This window comes from Perna viridis, chromosome 5 (assembly GCF_037379345.1).
Source record: "Perna viridis isolate PV_CMFRI_1.1 ecotype Kerala chromosome 5, ASM3737934v1, whole genome shotgun sequence".
In the NCBI taxonomy this organism is placed as follows: Eukaryota; Metazoa; Mollusca; class Bivalvia; order Mytilida; family Mytilidae; genus Perna; species Perna viridis.
In genome coordinates this window covers 7596201-7618001 of record NC_142449.1, presented here as the reverse complement: position 1 = coordinate 7618001, position 21801 = coordinate 7596201, and the positions used below count along the sequence as shown (strand labels likewise).

Genomic DNA, 21801 nt, shown 5'->3' with positions numbered 1-21801 from the left:
TCATCTGTTACAGCATAATAAAATTCACCGTTCGTCTGATATAAGTCAACTTCTGACAATATATATAACTATGTCTGCATTGAAATACCAACTTGAACACCACAAATATCATAGGATAAGTAATTTCTCAGACAATTCTTTAAAAGCGTCTCAGTTTTACCGTGGGTTGAATATCACATACCTGGCCCCTTATACACTAATCATTCCGTTACCGATAAAGGTGCATTATCTACTTAAGCCTTAACCTCTTATTATTTCGTTACCACATGAAGTACATTACCTATCCAAACTTTAAACACTTAACATTTCGTTACCACTGAAAGTACATCACATACCTGATCCTTTACCACTGATCATTCCATTACCACTGAATGTTCCATACTGTTGGTTAAATTCACATTTGGGTTTTTTACAGCATTCTCCTGGTTGTTGTTCTAGGTGACATACGGATGGAAGGTTGGCATAGGTGGGACATCTGAAACGTTTACAAAAAACATTTTTCTGACAATATGAACGCATGTTGTAATACGGATTTAAAATGAGACAATTGTCTTGGAAAGGAGTTTGAAAGCCAATGAAATGTTTAAAATGTCGCTTTTAATTCGTTCCAAAAGGGCAATAAATCTAAAATCTTTAATAAAATAAGCACTCTTGTAGTGTTATAAAAGACTGGCGACAACATTCGTAAAATAAAACATTTCGATTCATAAGAGCTACATATTTTCCTATTTAATCATAAATACAAAACATTTATTTGTGCTAAATACAAACATACATATCCAGATAATTTGATTTAAATACATTTTTTTTAAGCGGATTTACCGCAATATTGCACATGCAGATATCAATGAATAGATTTGATCAAGAAGAATATGTGAATGAAATCTGAGAACTGTGAAAACTCCTACTTTTTATCGCACGCAGGAATGTATGTTTCAATGTATTTTAAACTTAAACAAAAATACCTTGATTGACAAGACCACAGCCCTGCGCCGGCATCGTCACAAATACATTCGTATTCACAGCCAACTTGCCAAGTTTGACTCTGGTAATAGGAGTTTCCATTGTATACACATTTATCTGTAGGATTATATTCATTACGATAATTTTTAACAAAGAGACATGTAAATATCTTTATTTAGAAAGCAGGTTCACTGTACCAAATAAATATCAGGATGAATAAAGTCTTCTTACTTAACTTAATAACTCTTAATAAATCGTAAAGAGTCTAGTATATTTTTCATTATACAAAAAGATGTAAGATTTCAATTTACCTTCACTTAAATGATAAAACAAAGGCAAACTAAAACCAATGCAATACATAAATGTTTGAGCTCCATTAATCTCCATTTTGTTCTTTTTTTAAGACAAGTTTGATGCCTGTATATGTTCTTTATTCATTTTAATCCTTTTTAATTTCCAAACTTACACAATAGCGGGCAATTCGTTTCATAATAAAGAAATAAAAAAGTAAGGAGGTAATAGTAACATATCAAGTTTATAAGAGTAATCAATGGAAATCAAAAGAATGTAATCCAGGGACAAAGACCAGACATGGAAAACAGACATACACAAAAAAGAATATAATATAAATAAAATAATACATTCAAAGTAACAAAACTAATTTAGCAACTCGGACTCCACTAAAAACTGGGAGCATAGACAAGGTGCACCGGTAGGGTAAGCGTCCTTTGCTTTTCTAGAAACAACCGCAGAGTTGCTCATAAAAATTAACGTCTGGTGTACACGAAAGAGGAAAGGAAAACTATGATCATTGAACCATCATTAATAGGATAAACTGTATAGACATTTATTTTGTACATACTGATGCCATTAATTGTAGCAACGTTCTGTCCAGTGGTTGTTTGGAATGTTGGATTGAAGTTACAGACAGGCTCTAGACAGCATTTTCCTGGTGTCTTGGTTAGTGTACATTGTGGTGGTAGATTGTAGTAAGCAGGGCACCTAAAATATGTAATATTCTCTAATTACCCTCATGAATGCCTTTTTTAATTCAATTACATCTGATATAAGGCATATAATAGTTTCATCACTATTCTTCATTTAATAGTTAAAGTCTTGGTAATATATATAGAATGACTCAGTGTTTTACGAAATATAATGAAAGCAACATCCTATCGATAGTCATTTAAAATTATTCTCTCAAAGTTAATGAAAATGTAGTTAAAATCAAATTACTTTATGAAGAATTGTTTGAAGGTCAAAGTATGAATGACTCAGGTGCTCCGTATGGTGAGCATTTCCTGCTCTGCTAGCAACACTGAACGGTTAATTGGATGATTGCATAATAATAAATAATGCAAAAATTAATTAAACCAATATTGTGTCCTTATTTTTAAGATTTTAAAAAGAGGTGAAATGATCTCGGTATAATTGTAACACCCTTACACGATTGTAGTGTGATTGAAAACTTGCAAAATATGTTTGCACCGTTTGTACCACAACGTTGTGAGTCATAAGACATAGCTATGTAGCTCCTCAGAAACCGTAGGAGCTACACCACTATTGCTATTAAGTGTAAATTTCGGAGGAATATCAATTCGGTATTCGGTCAATAATATTGTGATAACGACCATAAAACTTCTGTAGTGATGATGTCAACAAAGGATGAACATACCACTGGCTTATTTAACAGTACCCGTACTTTACTAAGAAAGTTCATGTGTACAGAGCACAGACTCAGTAGTAACGTTCAACTGTTAAATGTATACTCCATAATAAAGAAATGGTAAGTTTATAATTGGAAAGTCAAAATCATTACGTTTGTCATAAGTTTATTTTTCAAATATTTTATATCATCTATGTATACCCGATTTCTTATTTTCAATACAAAAATAGGTCCTGGTAATTTATTCAATTGGCTCACATTCCGCTTAAAGCTAATTATTGTTTTCTACATTAAAACTTCTGTAGACCATATCAGTTTGCTGCTTTGTATAGTAAAGGCATTTTGAGATTAAAAAAGACACTAGGACTAACTTGTTAAAGCAGCTGTAAAGTCCTCTGTTAGCGTCATCACATGTACATTCATAAGCACACCCATCATCCCATTTCTGTCCCTGTTGGTAACTTTTACCATTGTATGAACACATTCCATCTACAAAATGATTCATTTGAGTTTGATTTCAACTTTTGCCTTAAATACGAATATTAACAAACTATTATAAATTTTATATAACTAATTTTAACCACAAAAATAGAAAAGCGGTGAAATGAATAGTATAATTCTTAAAATGTCCCAGATATCGGAAATTTTAGTGATTAGAACTATTTGAACTTTCTACTACATAAACAATTGCCAAGCGTTTATATAAGTTGCTACACCAATCATGTTAAAAGTAAAAAATGTACTCACAAAATCCACTTAAACCTTTGGATCCAGGTGCTACAAAATCAAGTACTTTAAATAGTACAATGGAATCAAAAAATGTAAGAATTCATCAGTTACATGTTAGCAATTGACTGGGTTCTTCATGTGTTTGTCACAACAGCAAAGAGACTGGTAAATGTATAAACATAAAAATGACAAGACTTGTCATGCAGATGAATTGACCATTGATTATATATATAGTAATGTACTAGCAAGTAAGATGATAGAGTTGCCTCACCCCATTAGACTTCTCATATGTATTATATACTTGGTGTGGCTGTATATGTATACTGTTACAGATCCTCTGTTATCTAATTCGATACCATCAGAGGTTGTCCTATTCAGATACATCATGTGCTAATGTTCGCGCTCTACTTTTACTTACGAGGAAGTATCTCTCGTTTAACGAAAGCTATATTGTTATATTGCCTAGCTGGCCGAGTGGTCTAGAGCGTTGGACTTGGTGCAGGCTGTGTTGCCATAGATGTCAGAGAAGAGAAGGGGTTCGAATCCCACTGAGGGAGCGACCAAAGTTTGCATCGCAAATTTGCAACCTCGCATCGAAACATGTTAAATAATCTTCATGTAAAAAACATCCCTTCCCAGACGATCTGTACAACTTGAAAAATCGATTACACTTAATACCTTAATATAAGCATTAATGAGGATGCATGGGGTCGTTATAACGCACACTTTTTGACAAACTACCCCGCTTTGATGGGGGAACCTATAGATAAAATTCTTCTTATCAAGAATTAAACGCACAATTCTATCAGCAAAAAAATTCTATTAACATAAAAATGCATCTTGGATCTGTAAATAATATAACAGAGTTAATGCAAAAACAAATCATACCACAGTATCCACAATATTTTCTACAGTTATCATGTGCCCATTGTCCATAAGAAGTACATGAGTTAGCCTGGTAGCTGGAACAATTGATTGCTGGATTATCCTCACATGGTGGAGGTTGAGTTGGTATGGTAGCTGTAATTAACAGAATTAACGAATTGGTAACTAACTGATGATCGGGGAATACAAGATATTAAACATTTAACATCAAATACAGAATGAAACCGGTACATATCAGCATATGATATGCTGATGGATGAAAATAAAATCTTTAGAAGATATTGTCAAACTGGTCAATTCGGTACTTCAGGTCATGTCTAATTTTAATCGTAATGGAACTTGCTTAATTAACACAAAACAGTTCATGTAACAAATTGTTGGGAAATATGAAATACTATTTGTATAGTCTGCAATAAAGATACTTTGAAAATGGCTACAATGTATATAAAAACGTAAAAACACTTACGTTTACAAATGCCACAGAAACGTGCACAGTTCTCAGTGGCCCACTTCAAATATCCACCACTACATGAACCTAAACCGTACTGCTGACAGTTACTCAGTTTGTCCTGACATGGATCAGTCAAAGGGTTTGGAATAGGTGATCCTGAGGAGGAAAATCATTCTTGTGAAGGTTTAAATTAAATACCGAAATACAGCAGCTGAGCAGAAAGATCATCGACATACCTCAGCATTTTTAACGAAACAAAAAGAAAATAAAAACAAAACCCCCAAAAAAACAACAACAAAAAACAACAAAAACAAAAAAAACAAACAAACAAACAAAACAAAACAAAACAAAACAAAAAACAAAATCTTACATGAAAATTTAATAGTCATTTTGGATTGTTGATTAATATCTAAAACAAAACAAAAAAGCTATTGCCATTGCAGATGTGTGTTTCAAACTTTTTTACAAACGTTATCAAATAGATATATAACAGTAATTCATCCAATGTTCCCTATGCTAAAAAGTCGATAATTCCACAGTGAAATAAATTCGGTACTTTCGGAAATAGTGTTGTAAATAGCGGCAAATTATGGCGATAATTTGTATAATGAATAAGTTAATCAACTGGTTATCGTGAATAACCAGAATAGCATCACTCGTTCAAAGAACGCATTATATCTAGGCGTTCTAGGCACTCGTGATCTATTTTGTTATTCACTCTTCTATCATTCATGATAGCTTTGATCAATGTAACGCAATGTTATAATGGATCAATGCGTCTTCCTTTTCACTTAGTCAACATTTCAGTTGTTTTTTTTCTACATTCATTTAATAACTCTTCATTTATCCTAAATGATTCCAAAACAATAATAATATACGCAGTTACTTACTTGTTGGAATAAATGCTGGTGGAGTTGGAGGTATTGCTAAAATTAGAAAATAAATATATATTCTTTTTTTCAATTTACTACCACGCGGTTTTTGTATGGTGTGATAATTACACCTAAATGACCAAAATATTGTGTAGATATTTACGCTGTTTTATAATATATTATAAGTAATATTATTTAGTGTTGTGAAAAAGGTTTCGCTCTATTAAGTTTTCCACAAAAAGGTGTAATATGCAGGAAAAACATAATCATGTCTAGTGAAATATAGTAACTTACTTTGACATGCTCTAGCCTGGAATCCAGCTGATATTTGTTGGAGTTTGTCAAAGCTATCAACAGTCATCACGTGAGAACTGTCAGGGTCAGTGGCAATGGTATTCAATTCATTTCTATCTATACCTTTACCAATTCCGACAGCGTAGACGTTGATTCCTGCCTTTTGTACTTTCTTGGCCTCGTTGGCGGTGTTTGGTGGGTTATTGGAACGACCATCAGTCATCACAATAGCAATGTTTGGAATGCCTGGACGATCGCCATTGGGTTGTGTAAACATCTTGTTAGCCATTGTGTTGAGGGCAGTGCCAGTGTTAGTACCACCGGAGTTATATGGGATGTGGTCGAGGGCATTCATTACAGCCTGTTTGTCGGTGTATTTGTTCAAATTGAATTGAACATTGGCCCTGTTGCTGAAGGTCTGAAGACCAATGCGGATGTTGTTTTGTCCGACGTTGAAACCTTTAACTAATGTCTTGACGAAACCCAACATTTTGTCAAAGTTAGCTTTTCCAACACTTCCGGATGAATCAAGAGTGAATACGATGTCTGCGACTGCTCCACAGTCTGTCAAAAATGTTTATATTCACATTAATAGATGGATAATAATGAGAGCTATACACATTGTGTTTGTACAATTTAAGTTTTAGTCGTTAATTTCGTTGTATTAAAAAATGCTTTAAGGAAACTACTTTGAAAATTTTTTAAAGCAAGTTTCATTGATTCATCTTATAGCTATGAAGTTATCACCGTAAAATATGAAAATACAGTCAATGTCATCAATCGATAATTAGCGCCATTTGTAATTAAAATGTACTATATAAAAGTATATTAGAATACCATAGAAGTAATTTCGTAGTTAGAGGCGTGACTTATACCAAAAATACTTTACTGTCCAGTTAAACATTACGTATTTAGCAGTGAATTATTGAATTTTCCCGAGTAAAGAATTTCGATCATTCACATGTGAGATCAATTCCGTAATTCAACTCTCAGATACCTCACAAAACTTTTCTCTTCTGATATTAATGTTTAAGTACTTCTCCGTCTAAGAATCAGGCAAAATGTGTATAAGGTGTGGCACATGAAGGGAAAAAACAGAGATTTTATTGCATTAACCAAGTATTTATACCTTACAACTCCAAAAATAACCATCAATGTGTTTGTAAAATTTAATTTTTAAAATTCAGTTGAAATGCACTTTGGAAAAATGGCGGGAAAATTTTTATTTAAGCAGTAAAAAAGTAATTATTGAAATAGGTGTTCAGTTGTTTCCTATATGTATTGAATATATCTGAGGCGAAGAAAGACCATATTGAGAAATATTATGTGCCACCCACTGCCTGATTCTTACACAGAATGGACTTAATTAACGTCATTGATGATTTGGAATGTCAATCTGCCGATCGAAAATAATTAAAATGTATTTGAAAATAAACAACTAATTACTGAAAATGTATACATTTGATATAATAATTGGTTATCTATAGCTACTCGTGCTGAGAACGCCAGGAGATTTCACAAAAAAAATCTTGGCGTTCTTTTCGCATTTGTGATCATCGTTAAGTTAAAAAATTAACTGTTAATATTTCCCATATTTCCTTTCTTTCATACTCTTTTTTTAGTTCAGATAACTATTGCCACATATATTGAAATGACAAGTTCATCACATATGATACCATATATACTGTTCTTGATTCAGTTTTGTCACAACAAGTTGTTTACATTGTATAGTATGTTTTGTTGCTGACGTATGTTCACAAAATATTTGTAATTAATTATGTGGAAAGGACCTTTGTAAGTTGGTATAACTTATGTCCAATCCAATTGCCTGTAAATTTTAGCAATTAATATGTTTAAACTAAACTAAAAAAATAACTATTCTATTTTTATTTACATGTACAACCCCATTATCACTAGTTGAAAAGAGCAATGAACAAGAAGTTCGGATTTGAAGAAAAGGAGATAATTAGGATTGCAGCATAAAGAAATATTGACGAAAAACAATATACCGATACACGGAGACTCGCATTTCATTCCGCCGTTATCGCTTTTTACTTGGAAGTCTTGTGACTTACGAGTCGTATCATCTGAAGTCGATCAAAAGGACAACCGGTTGATAACCGCCTTAAAAGTCCTTCCACCGCAAAAGAGACCTGGTGGATGAATATTTAAATGTATCAAATTGATTATTTCGTATGAATACACTGCCCGTTTTTTACATTATGCGATTTTCCATAACTGACTGTTTAGGAAAAATTTAAATACATGTATAGATGTTTGCACTATATTTTATCAATGCCTTTGATATCCATAAATGGTTTCGTTCCACATGATTGAATACGTTTAACCTATGAGTAAGTTGTCTAGAACAAAATAAAAACGAAATGAAACGAAACAAAAAAAAAAGAGATGGAAACGAAATTATAATAGAAATTTTGAATCATCGCGTATTGTGTGGATGGGTGATTTTGTAGTGGTGAAAGCGCTGATCCCGTTCTAAATAGTTAATATTTTTGGAAAAGCAAAAAACAATAAAATAAAATAAAAAAATAAATAAAATAAAATAAAATAAAATTGCGGATTATGATTACCGTCTTCAAAAGTTATAAAATACTTGTACATGTAATTGTCTCATGACTTCGGAGGCTCAGCGCTATCGGCGCTTTGATTTTTTTTTATCAATTTATGACGTTATGTTACCTTTTGCAGGTTTCTGTGGTATAGAAGCTGGAAAAGAATTAAAAATAAATATAGATATATAGGATATCATTAAACAAATGTTTGTGTCTGTCGAAGTTCTTTTTTATGAACTAAAATAATTCTTTAGGACAAGGTTAAAATCAACTGAAGAAATGAAACAAAATAAAAACAGAAGTATACTTTATTAGGGTTACCAATGCACAATCCATATATCGTTGCAGCTCTTAACTTACCTTCACAAGTTTTAGATGACAAAGAAGCCTGGAGTGTATTCAAGACATCGAAGTTTTCAGCATTGTAAACATATTGGCTCTTAGGTTTGCTGGCTATTCCCTCAAGTTCTGCTTGATTTATACCATGACCAACACCAATAGCAATCACCTGAATACCAGAAGCACGGGCCTTCTGGGCCTCGGCCAAAGTATTTGCCCTGTTCGCTGAGTTACCGTCGGTAATGACAATGGCGATCTTAGGGACGCCAGTCCTGTGTCCTGCGGGAAAATATGAAAGCTTATAAAAAGTAGGGAAAACTTCTCGTCTTATGTGTAGATCCAACGCTTAAATAACGTCAAATGTACTGATCAGCCAAGTGATGGACAATATTTAAATGTTCACGGCCTGTCAAATTTAATGTACTAGTATGTGGCTGCATGAATCTGTCGGTATCATCTATATAGTGTAACTTTTGTAAAAAAAATATAAATATAACTTGTTTTAAATAAAAACATACCAGTCCCTTGATAGTAAAGATAAAAAAATCCAAATCGGATAAGTCAAACATATGGAAGGGTGGTTGTGGTAGTAATTAATATTATAGGAGCATAATCATAACAGATAAACAAGCAGATAAAGAAGACAGACAGACAGACAGACAGACAGATAGTACGAAATAGATAGGAGAGACTTTGTACTAACCAGCTGAAGCATTGAAACTGTTCGTTGTCATGAATTTGATAGCAGGTCCAGTGTTTGTTCCTCCAGTGTGATAAGCAATGCTGGTGATGGCTTTCTTGAGTGCATTCTTATCCGTGTATCGATTCATGTTAAATTCAGATTTAACACTACTCTGGAATGTATCTACACCAATCTGGATGTCATTTGGACCAATGGTAAACTTGTCAGCTACACCCTCAACAAAGGTCAACATCTTCTGGAAATCTTTATTTCCGACACTTCCAGATGAGTCCAACAGGAAAACAATATCTGCCTTGGCACCGCAATCTACAAAGCAATTTTCAAAAACCTAATATTTAAAAAATAAACAAATTCTGGGGGGGGGTGTAACATTCTAAATTAAAAGGCACATGAATTACATCACTACTGAAAGAGATGCGCCAGTAACCGTACTTCAATTTAAAAAAAAAACCTTTGCAACTTTTATTATTGATGTACATATATATGTTAAAAACATTTCAACGTCCGTGTCACACTTACCTCTAATTACAATTAACTAGTTTTCCATGTCCCTACAATCCTTTTTCAGATATAGCACATATCTAGTTCTTAAATACTCACTATACTATGTTTGAAGCTATTAAATTAACTTACTCTTTGGTGGTGGAGGTTGAGTAACTTTGACTGAAAATAATAAAATGAATATATCATGAGTTACAAATTTTTGTAACAAGTTTGTTTGGCAGGACATTTTGTTTTAAGTATGTAGTGGGAGACAAAATAACAAATTAAAAGATAATACAAATATATATATTTAACCGCATGAGCATATTTTATTCACTTGTAACAGTTTTTAAAGAACGAATGATATAAGTATTGGAGAATAAGACATACCAAATTGTTAGAATTTATAATTATAATAACACTATAATAATGTCATACCATCACAAGCTTTCTTTTGCAATTCGCCTTTGATTTGTTTAAGAGCGTCAAAGTTGCTGACGACGAAAACATGTTGATTATCAGGATCGGTTGCCATGGCGTCAAGTTCTGGTTTATTTGGTCCAGTTCCGACACCAATGGAAAAGACAGTGATTCCTTGGTCTCTCATCTTTTGAGCCTCGGCAGCAGTGGCAGGAGGTGACTGAGATTTTCCATCAGTTACAATTATAGCAATCTTTGAAGCACCACTCCTAGCACCATTAGCTGCAAGGAAGCTTGTCTGACGGGCATATTTGATTGCATCAGCAGTATTGGTACCACCAGAGATGTAATGGATATTAGAAACGCCCTGATTTACTGCACTCTTGCTGTTGAATTTGTTCAAGTGGAACTCTAAATGGGGTTTTGAACTGAAGGTAACGACACCAATATGTGTACCGTTAGATGCTATGTCAAATCCTTGTGACATCTGCTTTACAAAATCCAACATTTTGTTAAAGTTTGGTAAACCGACGCTTCCAGAGGAATCCAGAATGAATACAATATCAGCTGGTGCAATACAACCTTAAAATTAAAGACTTTAATTTAGTGATTGTTCGATAGAAAACTCTATCAATCCTTAATTGATATAGTAACATCACTTTTTTTCTGTGTATCCTAACTATATAGTAAATACAATTCTAGTCAGATAGAACAGTTGTATGTTTATGGTCAAACCTATTCTCCATTTCAAACTATTTTTGTGCTGTCAGGCATTGTGCAACTAAGTACAAAACACAATTTAATCATGAAATTCAGTTGAGCAGGCATTTATGTAATTACCGCCGTCCTTTCATGTGAGTCACTTACCTGGTACATGAGTTGTTGGAATCATTGTAGTTGGTGGTGGGGTAGTTGGGGGTGGCAGAGTTGGGCATGGCTGGGTATTACAGGCCTGTGTATCTCTGCCTGAGCCTACACAGTTCTTTCCTCCGTTTGCAGGGGGTGGGTTTGAACACGTCCTTTCCCTAAAGTGAGTTCCTCCACCACAAGATTTAGAACATGGACTGAATGATCCATATTTGCTCCAACCTCCATCAACTGAAAATAAAGTTAAGATAGTCAACTTTTGTTCCTGCTTAACTGATTGGTACAAAATAAGGCAAAATTTAGGATAACTAGAGGATCCAAAGAGTTTGAATCGTCACCTGTCTTGATAAGCCACATTCTGATTTTTGTTAAAACGGCCATGTGTGTTACTTGGAAAAATTACTCACATCTAAGAAACAACCATATCAACTTTCATTGTATTCTGTCGAGTAGTTTCTTTGTAGAAGATTTGTTCGTCATAACAAATAAACGTTAATAAAAGGGCAACACCTCGAACATGACTTAACGGTTTACACGAAAATTTGAGCACAGTGTTCTCATTATGCTGAACACTTTTATGCACATGCCAAAATTTGGTTAAACCTAACGGTTTAGAAGATAAATGCGAAAAAACTGCTGGTTGACACCTATCTGGTATTTTTTAGTAACGGCGGCTAAGTTTTTCCTGTTTTAAGGAGAATACCTTAAGAAACAACAAAACCAAGTTGGTTCTAATTGGTCTAGTAGTTACGGAGAAGATTTTTACAATAAATAATATTAAAAATAGCGAAAAACATCGAAATAAGGGCATCATTAGTTCTAGGCAGAATACATAAGAAACATTTAAACAAAGTTATTTCTAAATGGTCTGTTTGTGTCAGAGAGAAATATTTTTTGACATATTGTTAACGATTAGCATTAGACATAATTATATCTTTGTCATATGCTATGAATACATTATAATCACAACTTATGGTGAGGAACTGTAAAAGTTTACAACCAATAAAGAATCTGAATCTGTCATGATTACTCCTGTTCTACTTTTGCAAATAAGTAAAAAAATCCACAAGATTTGGCATGTCTAGAGAAATTATCTCCTTTGAAAATTATAACAATGAAAATTGCATAATATAAGATATTATTCATTTATTGTATTGAGTAAACTTTTCACTGTGTTCAACCTTTACAGTATCAGACTAACCAGTGAGTGTATGTTAGAGATAGAAGTCACTTGTAATAATCTATACAGTACACTGCCATTGTTATTTGACTGTATATTAGTCAAATTTCTCTGTTGAAATTATGGTTACTTTGCTAAGGGTGTTTATAAAAACCACTGGATTGATTTTGATGAGTGATGAACCAAATTAAAGATAAATGATTAGAAAATGGCAACACGTATTTATTATTTATCTAAAACAAAAGGAATGTAATTATTTTTAAGTTCAAAATTAAGTCTTTTCAGACAAATAAGCAAAAACATTTACTTTTTTAAAGGTCATAAAGTGTGCTTTGTCAATGAGTGTTTGTGAAAAGTATTGCAATTATCAAAATTAGGTTAATATCAAATTAAAGAGAAAAATCTGCTGAATGACAATGGCCATTTTTTAATGTGCTTTGAATAACAATAAAATGATGACTAAGTGAATGTACCTATGTCTTGAGAAAGAAATATCAAAATTTTCATTTTCAAACTATACCCTAGTAAGCTGTTGATCATTGATCTTTCCATTTGTTTAAACATATTTATCTACTACCAATCCAATTAACAGAGTATAGAAACTTCTTTAAAATGATATAATTTTTAATATGGGGTAGGCATTGCCTGAATCAGCGAGAATCGTGAGCTTTACCGTGCATGTACCGTCTGAGCGAGACTCGTAAAAATAAGAAAGGACATTACAAAGAGGGGGTCGACCAGAATGAATTTTTTTGCATCTCAAGTATTTATATTTAAGCAGCAAGCAAAATAAATATTTCTATTTGAAAATCTGTCTATTTAATTAATTGGGGAGTTTTATATCAATAAATGAATAACTTAAACAATCCCCCCAAAGAAAAAAAATTCCAACCCCATACCCCCTTCCCCTCGCTCTAAAAATGGGCAATAACTTTATAGCGCTTCGCAATATTTTGATTTTTTTATCCCTTAAGGGCATCTCTAGCAACATCCATTTCAGTTTTGGCCTGTCAGGTCAATCTATACAGATACCTGAAATATTACAGTTCTCCACGGACATACACAACAAAGAACATAAAGTAACTAAAATCATACATACAAAGTAACAACTAAAAACTGGGAGCATGGACCAGGTGCACCGGTAGGGTAAGCGTCCTCTGCTTTTCTAGAAACACCCGCTCATAAAAAGTCAAGTCCGGGGTAGACAAACGAGGGAAGGAAAATTATGACCCGTTGAATAAATCAGTTTTCATGGTGCTGATGGATACACCATAACGATCCACGAGTTCATGATAACGACCATAAAACTTCTGTAGTGATGACTTCAATCTTGTAGCAACATAATCCTGTTCCAGAAGCCTATTTGTTAGAGTTCTAGCGCAATACAAAAAGTCTGCGTAGTTTCGGCAAGCTGTGGCATAACGTATGAGTTGTGATATGAACACTCCATACGCAGGAGCCAAAGAGATGTTGCAACAGATGAAAGGAAAGTTGACAATGCTGAATGAAAAGTCATCACGTTTGTCGTAAAGTTTGGTCAATAGTTTTCCTTTACCATCGATTTCTAAGTATAGGTCAAGATATGAGGCTGACTTCACAGTGTCTGTAGTATCCTTCATCTCAAGTAATGAAGGAAATGATGAATTTTTTTCCGTAGGGACAGTCGCTTTTTGTTACTTCCGGGACATGACTTTTTTTTCGTTAGTATACTGGGGAACCTTAAGGGAATTTAGAAAGTACACGTAATAACCGTAGAGTTCACACCGCTTCGCGGTGCTCGCTATTACATAATACTTAACTAACAGAAGCTGACCAAATTCATTTTTTTTCTCTAGAGTAATTACTGATAAATTCAAGTAATGAATGATTTTTACAGATTAGCTTTGTCATTACCAATTGTCAATTTTAACTTATAACTAAAATCCTAAATAATTTTCTTTCCCACAGTATGCGAAAACAAATGTAAATCGTAAAGGCATTAAGTTTACCAAGTATAAAGTATAAAGACCAAGGAGGCACAGTTATTTTTATACATTATATAGACTTTCTCAACAGTGGCCAGTCCCTGTAATATAAAGTCTCTGGATTAACCAAGAACTGGTAATTCGGTAGTTTCACTACTCAAGGTAAAACAATGCTAGAAATCATTTGACAAAACATTTCCAAAATCATGTGGTGACAACTCACCTGATCTTTGTGAGCTAAAACCCAATTAACTCGGATTATTACCTTTGCAAGCAGTCTTTTTCAATTCTGCTTGTAGTGTGTTCAATGCGTCGAAATTCTGAACTGTAAAAACATGTTGTGGGTCTGTTGCTATTTTCTCCAACTCAGCTCGTTTGATACCATTACCAATACCGATGGCAAACACTTTGACATTGTGGCCGTGAAGTTTAGCAGCTTCTGCAGCAGTCTGAGGCGGATGGGCAGACTGTCCGTCGGTCATGACAATCAGAATGTTGACCACATGATCTCTGTCGCCGTGCGGTTTAGTGAAAGCGTTTCCGTCTACAAATTTCAAAGCTGTATCAGTGTTTGTACCACCAGACTGGTACGGCATACCCTTAATAGCACTGACCAATGCGGGCTTGGCATGATACTGGTTCATGTAGAACTGATTATGAACTTGCGATGAGAAAGTGGTTACACCAATTTGTACGTTCTGTGGGCCAATTGTGAATGATTGTGCGAATCTGGCAACGAAGTCCTTTTGTTTCTGGTAGTTTGATGAACCTACACTTCCAGAGGCATCTAACAGGAAATGAATATCAGCAGGAACAAGACCACAACCTGAAATTATCATATAACTGCCAAATATAACGTATCAAATTACAAGTTTGGGATCAAAAGTTTTGGTACAAAAATATAAATAATCTACATGCAGTAGTGTGCAACTGACAGGGTATTTGGTAATTATGCGTTGAATGATCAAGCTATAATTTCATTCTGTTCAAATTTTGATATCAAAGATTAATTTCCAAAATTGAGAGTTACTTTGTTACACTACTTGGACGTTTAGGTTTCCCGCACGCAAGGTACCTAAACGCACGCTAAACGCTCACCAAACGCACGATAATCGAACGCTTCTATCATGCATTTAAGGAGGTAGACCTAGGGTAAGGGACATAACTCTTTAAATCAGTGATATGTTTGGATCATATTAAATTTCATCGCCGCCTATCAAGCTTTCAATTTAAAACCGAATGAAATCAGTCCACTTTGATGCTTACACGAAATTGGTGTAAAATGCTGAATACAAACGTTCAAATCGTAAGAATTGTGTCCCTTACCAAAGATCTACCACCTTAATTGAACGCTCCTATGGCAGCCTCCTATGGTCTCACTAACCACTTTTAACGTTTCCATTACTTTACATGTTAAAAAGGTAATTTTTAAGGTTTCACTGTGAATTCCCTGGTCAAATAACATCTTAATGTTGCACACCATTGCGAACCTTGGAAAATAAGGCTTTCAAAATCATTATGCTAATGGTACGATAATTGTAGAAATTCTTCACAAAAATTTCTTGAATAAATAATCCTGAAAATTAACCGTTTTACCTTTTCTGCTAACTCACCGCACGGAGGTAAATTACTCACACATATAAACAATAATCATTCACCTTTGTAGTCAATTACAAATGTGATTTTAAGGTACACATTCTCAGCTTTAGTTTGATCTGCATGCACAAATATTATGCACTTACAATGCATAGATCTAGAGTCAATGTGTTTTTAGTACTACGCAGGAGTGGCCATTTGACTCGGAAGTGGTAAGTGTGACAGCAAACGCTACCAGCGTGTCTTTAAACAAACGCTTCTATCGTGCGTTTATCGTGCGTTTAAACGAACGCAAAATGATGTGTAAACGTACGATAAACATTACATGAGGTACTAACCTTCGTTAGTGATGGTCGGTGGTGGTAGTACAGTAATGGTGGAAGTGGAAGAGTTAGATATGCCAAAATATTATACATTAGATACTAACCTTCCTTACTAGTGGTCGGTAGTGGTACACTCCTTGAGACGTTCACGTTTCCCATTTAAGCGTTCGTGCATCGTTTATCGTGCGTTTACACATCGTTAAATGCACGATAAACGCACAATAGAAGCGTTCGTTTAAACGCGCGCTAGGAGCTTTCGTTTAAACGCATGATAGAAGCGTTCGTTTATTTTTGTACTTTGATTATTTCCTTGCTTTAACTGTTATTTATATATTTTTTGCTATTATCAATTTATATAATTTCATAAATTTTATTTTCTATTTTTTCTGTCTTCATTATATGTCAATATTATCATTTTTTCGTCGTTCGTGTATCGTGCATTTAACCGCACGATATAAGCTTTGGTCTATCGTGCGTTTAAACGCACGTTAGGAGCGTTCGTTTAAATGCACGATAGAAGCGTTCGTTTATCGTGCGTTTGGTGAGCGTTTAGCGTGCGTTTGGGTATCGTGCGTGCGGGAAACTTAAACGTCTTAAGGAGTGTAGTACAGAAGTGGTAGGGGTGGAAGAATCTGACATGCCAAAATATTACATAGGATACTAACTATTGTTCATGGTGGTCGGTGGTGTTGGTACAGTAGTGGTAAGGTGGAAGAGTCGGATATATCGAAATATTACATAGGGTACTCACCTTTCTCGGTGGTGGTTGGTGGTGGTGGTACTGTAGTGGTAGGGGGTGGGAGAGTCGGACATGCCTGAGTATTACAAGGTTGTGTCTCTCTTGCTGCTCCACTGCACGTCTTACCACCATTAGCAGGTTTTGGGTTGGTGCAGGTTCTGTCTCTATGATGTGTTCCACCACCACAGGTCGTGCTGCATTTACTCCAACTTCCATAAGTACTCCAGCCCCCATCGACTAGAAGTAAACATTGTTCACATCAATATATTTTTTAAATACGAAAAAAATGATGTAAAAACATAGCAAGTAAAATTAAGATTGTTTTAGTACCGAATGGAAAAAAAATTCGGAAACATCTTAAATTCATATATTTTTTACAACCTACTAAAAATGAAAAAAAACTATTATTTTGCCTTCAAGTATAGAGAGAAAGAAAAAGAAAATTCTTATTATGATTATGTTACATGTAAATTCTTCCCTTTAAGTATGGTTATTGATTACAGTACATGTAATCATGTTACTATTGAAAAACAGAAGATTTAAAAACAGTTTACTTTCAATATGGCTTTCCTTATTTGTTTGTTGTAAGTACAGGCTAACTGGTATAAAAATGCAATAAGTATCAACTATTTGGGTTGGCTCAGTTAAATGTTTGGTTTAAGAAAGAATGACAGTAGAAATGTTCTAAGGACAGATAGTAATCACTGAAATATTTCTGTTATTCTGCAGAGTGGCATGCCAAAGGGGACGGTGAATAATCCATCCCTCTGTACAACGAACAAGACGATTTTATACATAAGTGCGCGTAAGTAATGATTCGTTATATTAACATGAGCAAAAGCATGAGTAATCAATTATATGTATGTCAGCATTTTTCCAACTCGACCCAATAGACCTTTTTGTTACCAAAATGAATGTTCTAGGCTACGTATACATACACCCGTAGCTTTTGTTTGTACTAGGTCATATCTAGTGTCAGTGATTTAATTAACTAAACTGTACGTATTTAAAGACCATACATGTTCATTTTGATACTATGAAAAGAAATATCAAGAGTAACGAAATATAACAAATAAAAAACAAACGCAAAAGAAAACTGCATATCAATTAAATAATACAACCTCAAAAAGGGTTCGTTTTGTTTAGGGATATTATTTACATGGTGAGATGACAGTTTCAGAGTCACTGTATTTCTTCACATGTATAAGTTTTATTCGTTCCAATAAATACTTCATCGCTTAATAAGTGAGTTTTTTTCTTCATAACGATGATACGTAAAAATGCGTGAAAAAAATCATTACTGAAGACACGGTGTGAACCTGAGTTTTATTGTTGACCGAAGAGACAAGAATAAAACTCCAATTTACCTTCCACCCCGCGTAGTATGGATTTCAATAAAATACACGTATGATCTAAACCGCACGTGACTGGAACATAATGTTGTCAATGAATCGTTGGAAAATAATAAATCTTATCAGTGCGTTTCCCATTTTTAGAATTTCATGTCACAAAGGCTGCAATTTAACCCTTAGTCTGGACTATCAAGCACCAAAGTATGCACGTATATCAACAAAGATCAAGATAGAAAAACGATAATGCGACAAATTTTATTTTAATATTTCTCAACGGAAATCCGTAATGGAAATAGTCTTAATTCAGTTGTGTTAAATGTATTCTGATAAAGCTATGATGCAGAAATACTATTTACTTAATAAAACAACCTTAAAAAATTATGTACACATATTTCTTGTTGTTGTATCATATCGTATTATTGTCATTTAGTATTTGTTCTACATAAATGAACGGACAAAAAATAAAACAACAACGGCAGAATCACAGAATAACAAGGAAGTCCAACCCGGGTCAAAATTTTGCATGAATGCGGAAGAAAATGTGCATCATATTCACTTATTTTTGTAATACATCGCTAAATGATGAATTTGCTTGACTGTACATTGATTTCTAAATTAGTTTCAGTGTTTTAACTTAAAGATTAATTTATAATATTTGAAAAATCAATTTCATAAAGGCGCCCGGACAACACATCCCTTTGGATCCGCCTATAAAAAAGTAATATAGATATAAGTAAAGTAAAAATAACTTACAGCAAATTTTTTGAGTACAAAAGTATAATTATTTAAAGGAATACTTCTATTTTTTAACATGATATACGAAATAACATGGTTTGTGGAAGTTTGCCCTTGTGAACCGCGAAGCGATGAATACAACTGTAAACTCAAAATGACCGAAAGCATGTTATTTGGTATAACATGTTCAAAAATTAGAAATATTCCTTATAATTTCTCATGGATTCAAAACGTTACTTTGTTTCGGATTATTTGAATCGCGGAGTGCAGACTAATCGATATTAATGACGTCACAATACCAAAAGTAAGTTACATACAATGTATACAAAATAACTTAGTTTGCTCAAAGAGAACCATCCAATCACAAAGCTTGTTACAAAACAGAAATAATAGCTCCTGTCAGTATGTAAATCAGTATAACAATCTTACTGCGTCATCAATGGTCACAATACGGTATATTTACCTTTACATGCAGTCTTCTTCAGCTCGGCTTGTAGTGTGTTCAACGCATCGAAATTCTGTACAGTAAAAGTATGTGCATGGTCAGATGCAATTGCGTCTAGCTCTGTTTGTTTAATTCCATTTCCAATACCAATTGCAAACACCTTAACGTTGTGGCCATGAATCTTCTTAGCTTCGATGGCGGTTTGAGGCGGGTTGCCAGATTGTCCGTCAGTCATCACAATTAATATGTTGGTAACACCAGAGCGGTCACCCGCTGTTGACGTAAAGGCATGCTGGTCGACCCATTTCAGAGCCTCGTCAGTATGTGTGTTACCAGTTTGATATGGTATAGCTTTTATTGCCGACACTAACGATGACTGTGTCGGATGAGCTTTCATATAAAACTGCGGATGAGTTGTCGTTGAAAATGTCGTTACACCAATTTGAACATTTTTAGGTCCAATTGAAAATGACTGAGCAAATCTTGCAACAAAGTCTTTCTGTTTCTCAAAGTTTGACGAGCCTACACTACCCGAGGAGTCCAATAGAAAGTGAATATCTGCTGGGTTTGTTCCACAACCTTAAAACGGAAAGTAATATATAATTAGTTACCACCAAATTTAAAACGGATTATAAGACAAAAAGCCAACCAAAAATACTCTCGTTATCACGAAAATTAACGACTTACTAATAGGTGGTTGGGTCACTGCGGCATAGGCCACATTTAGACCTAACACCACCAGTAACGCCACTGTCTCATGCATAATCATAGATATCTAATGATTGTATGCACCTGCAATTGCCTTTACATTTGACTCCTTATCAAAACCTATGGTTCAAAATAATATGATAACCTAGATAGACAAATATGAATGGAGATCTGACAAGAACTGCACTTTAGGTGCATCACCTTGAACTAGGTATTCTCGTTTTGCTATTTCAAACTTTCTTTGATTTAAGTAAATTGTAAATGACATGTTTATGTTAAAATTATTCATATCAGTGTGATACACTAAAACCAATCCGTTTTTCTTGTTTAATACTTAGTAATATTGTCTATATAATGTTCTTATAAAGGTACATATTACTAGCATTACGTACATTTGGACCTGAGTAACATAATATATGATAAACACGAAATGCGACAAAAAAGAGCGAGTCTCAGTGATTAAAAGCTATGTATGGAATGTTACCAGTAAGGTGTCAAAAACAAAAAAACAAACAAAACAAAAAAACAAAAAACAAAAACAAAAACAAAACAAAAACAAAAAAAAATTAAAATTAAAAAGATAATAATGACAGTAAGGAGAAAGCACTTCATTGAAATATAAGATGTGATTTATGTAGACATAATAGACACTATGTAAATGTTTAAATAACAACAGACAAAATATAGGAACATAAAGCCAATACAACCAAAACCTGATCATGATCATATGAGAATCTGTTGATTTCAATGATATTCCTTACGAGGGATTTCATCTATACTATAAAATGTACTCATTTCTCTATGGTACTAGACATAAGCATATTGATGGTATTTTTAGTAGATACTGAAGCCGTCGAAGCTCTATAAAACAATTACTGCATAAAAAGGATACATTTTAAACGAAGGCTATACATTTGCTACACTTCATTTTTTTTAAACTTGCTTTTCATATAGTTTTGAAACTTTTCATCGTTGTCTTATTAATGCAAATACGTATAAGAAATAATCCATTTTAGATCAAAGAGATTATTTGACCAACTAATTAACTAATGTTATACTTATCAGAATCACACATGTATAACTTACTTGACGGCGTTGCTGTAGTTGCAGCTCCATCGACGACATTTATTCCTACAATAGCGCATAAAACCACTAAAATGGTTTCGCGCATGATGAATTGATTAAATGACGAAATAGAATAGCGGTTCTTATAGCCTAGTTGTCCATTTATACAAAGGTCTTGAATATTTGAATAGTCAAGTAGATAAGATATTGGTGTCCATATACAGGTCGGATTCTGTCCAACCAATGAGGGCTGTAAACATCGCACGTCATTCTACAGTACGACGAATTGTTTTTTTTTCTCTCTCTCTATTTGATTCCACTATGGAAGATATCTGGCTCATATCCAGGCGTTTTGGAAACGGGGCTAAAAAGCTGTCATTATCATGTTTTGCACCTAATGCACGAAACTGACAAAATCTCAAAGAAAAGGGGGTTCAAACCGTCGCACC

The 21801-nt window shown here is 34.0% G+C and overlaps 1 protein-coding gene across 3 annotated transcripts in view; it reads right to left on the bottom strand.

The window, feature by feature from the left end:
- LOC148615803 (uncharacterized) overlaps positions 1-21520 on the bottom strand; it is a 41507-nt gene extending 19987 nt beyond the window's left edge. For 2 of the 3 annotated variants that reach the window (XM_088582398.1, XM_088582399.1), the window contains exons 1-19: positions 21374-21520; positions 19598-20158; positions 17060-17284; positions 14655-15215; positions 11246-11476; positions 10397-10960; positions 10109-10138; positions 9476-9781; positions 8794-9051; positions 8561-8587; positions 5861-6424; positions 5585-5620; positions 4710-4850; positions 4247-4378; positions 3377-3406; positions 3001-3118; positions 1826-1965; positions 966-1080; positions 336-475 (exon numbers count right to left, since the gene is read on the bottom strand). In XM_088582398.1, coding sequence (XP_088438524.1) covers positions 336-475; positions 966-1080; positions 1826-1965; positions 3001-3118; positions 3377-3406; positions 4247-4378; positions 4710-4850; positions 5585-5620; positions 5861-6424; positions 8561-8587; positions 8794-9051; positions 9476-9781; positions 10109-10138; positions 10397-10960; positions 11246-11476; positions 14655-15215; positions 17060-17284; positions 19598-20158; positions 21374-21458 — 4264 coding nt within the window. In that variant the 5' untranslated portion in view covers positions 21459-21520. Of the gene's footprint in view, positions 1-335; positions 476-965; positions 1081-1825; positions 1966-3000; positions 3119-3376; positions 3407-4246; positions 4379-4709; positions 4851-5584; positions 5621-5860; positions 6425-8560; positions 8588-8793; positions 9052-9475; positions 9782-10108; positions 10139-10396; positions 10961-11245; positions 11477-14654; positions 15216-17059; positions 17285-19597; positions 20159-20266; positions 20419-21373 lie in introns of those variants that run through there. The other variant, XM_088582401.1, reaches the window with a different exon arrangement.
- Between the last annotated feature and the right edge of the window lie 281 nt (positions 21521-21801).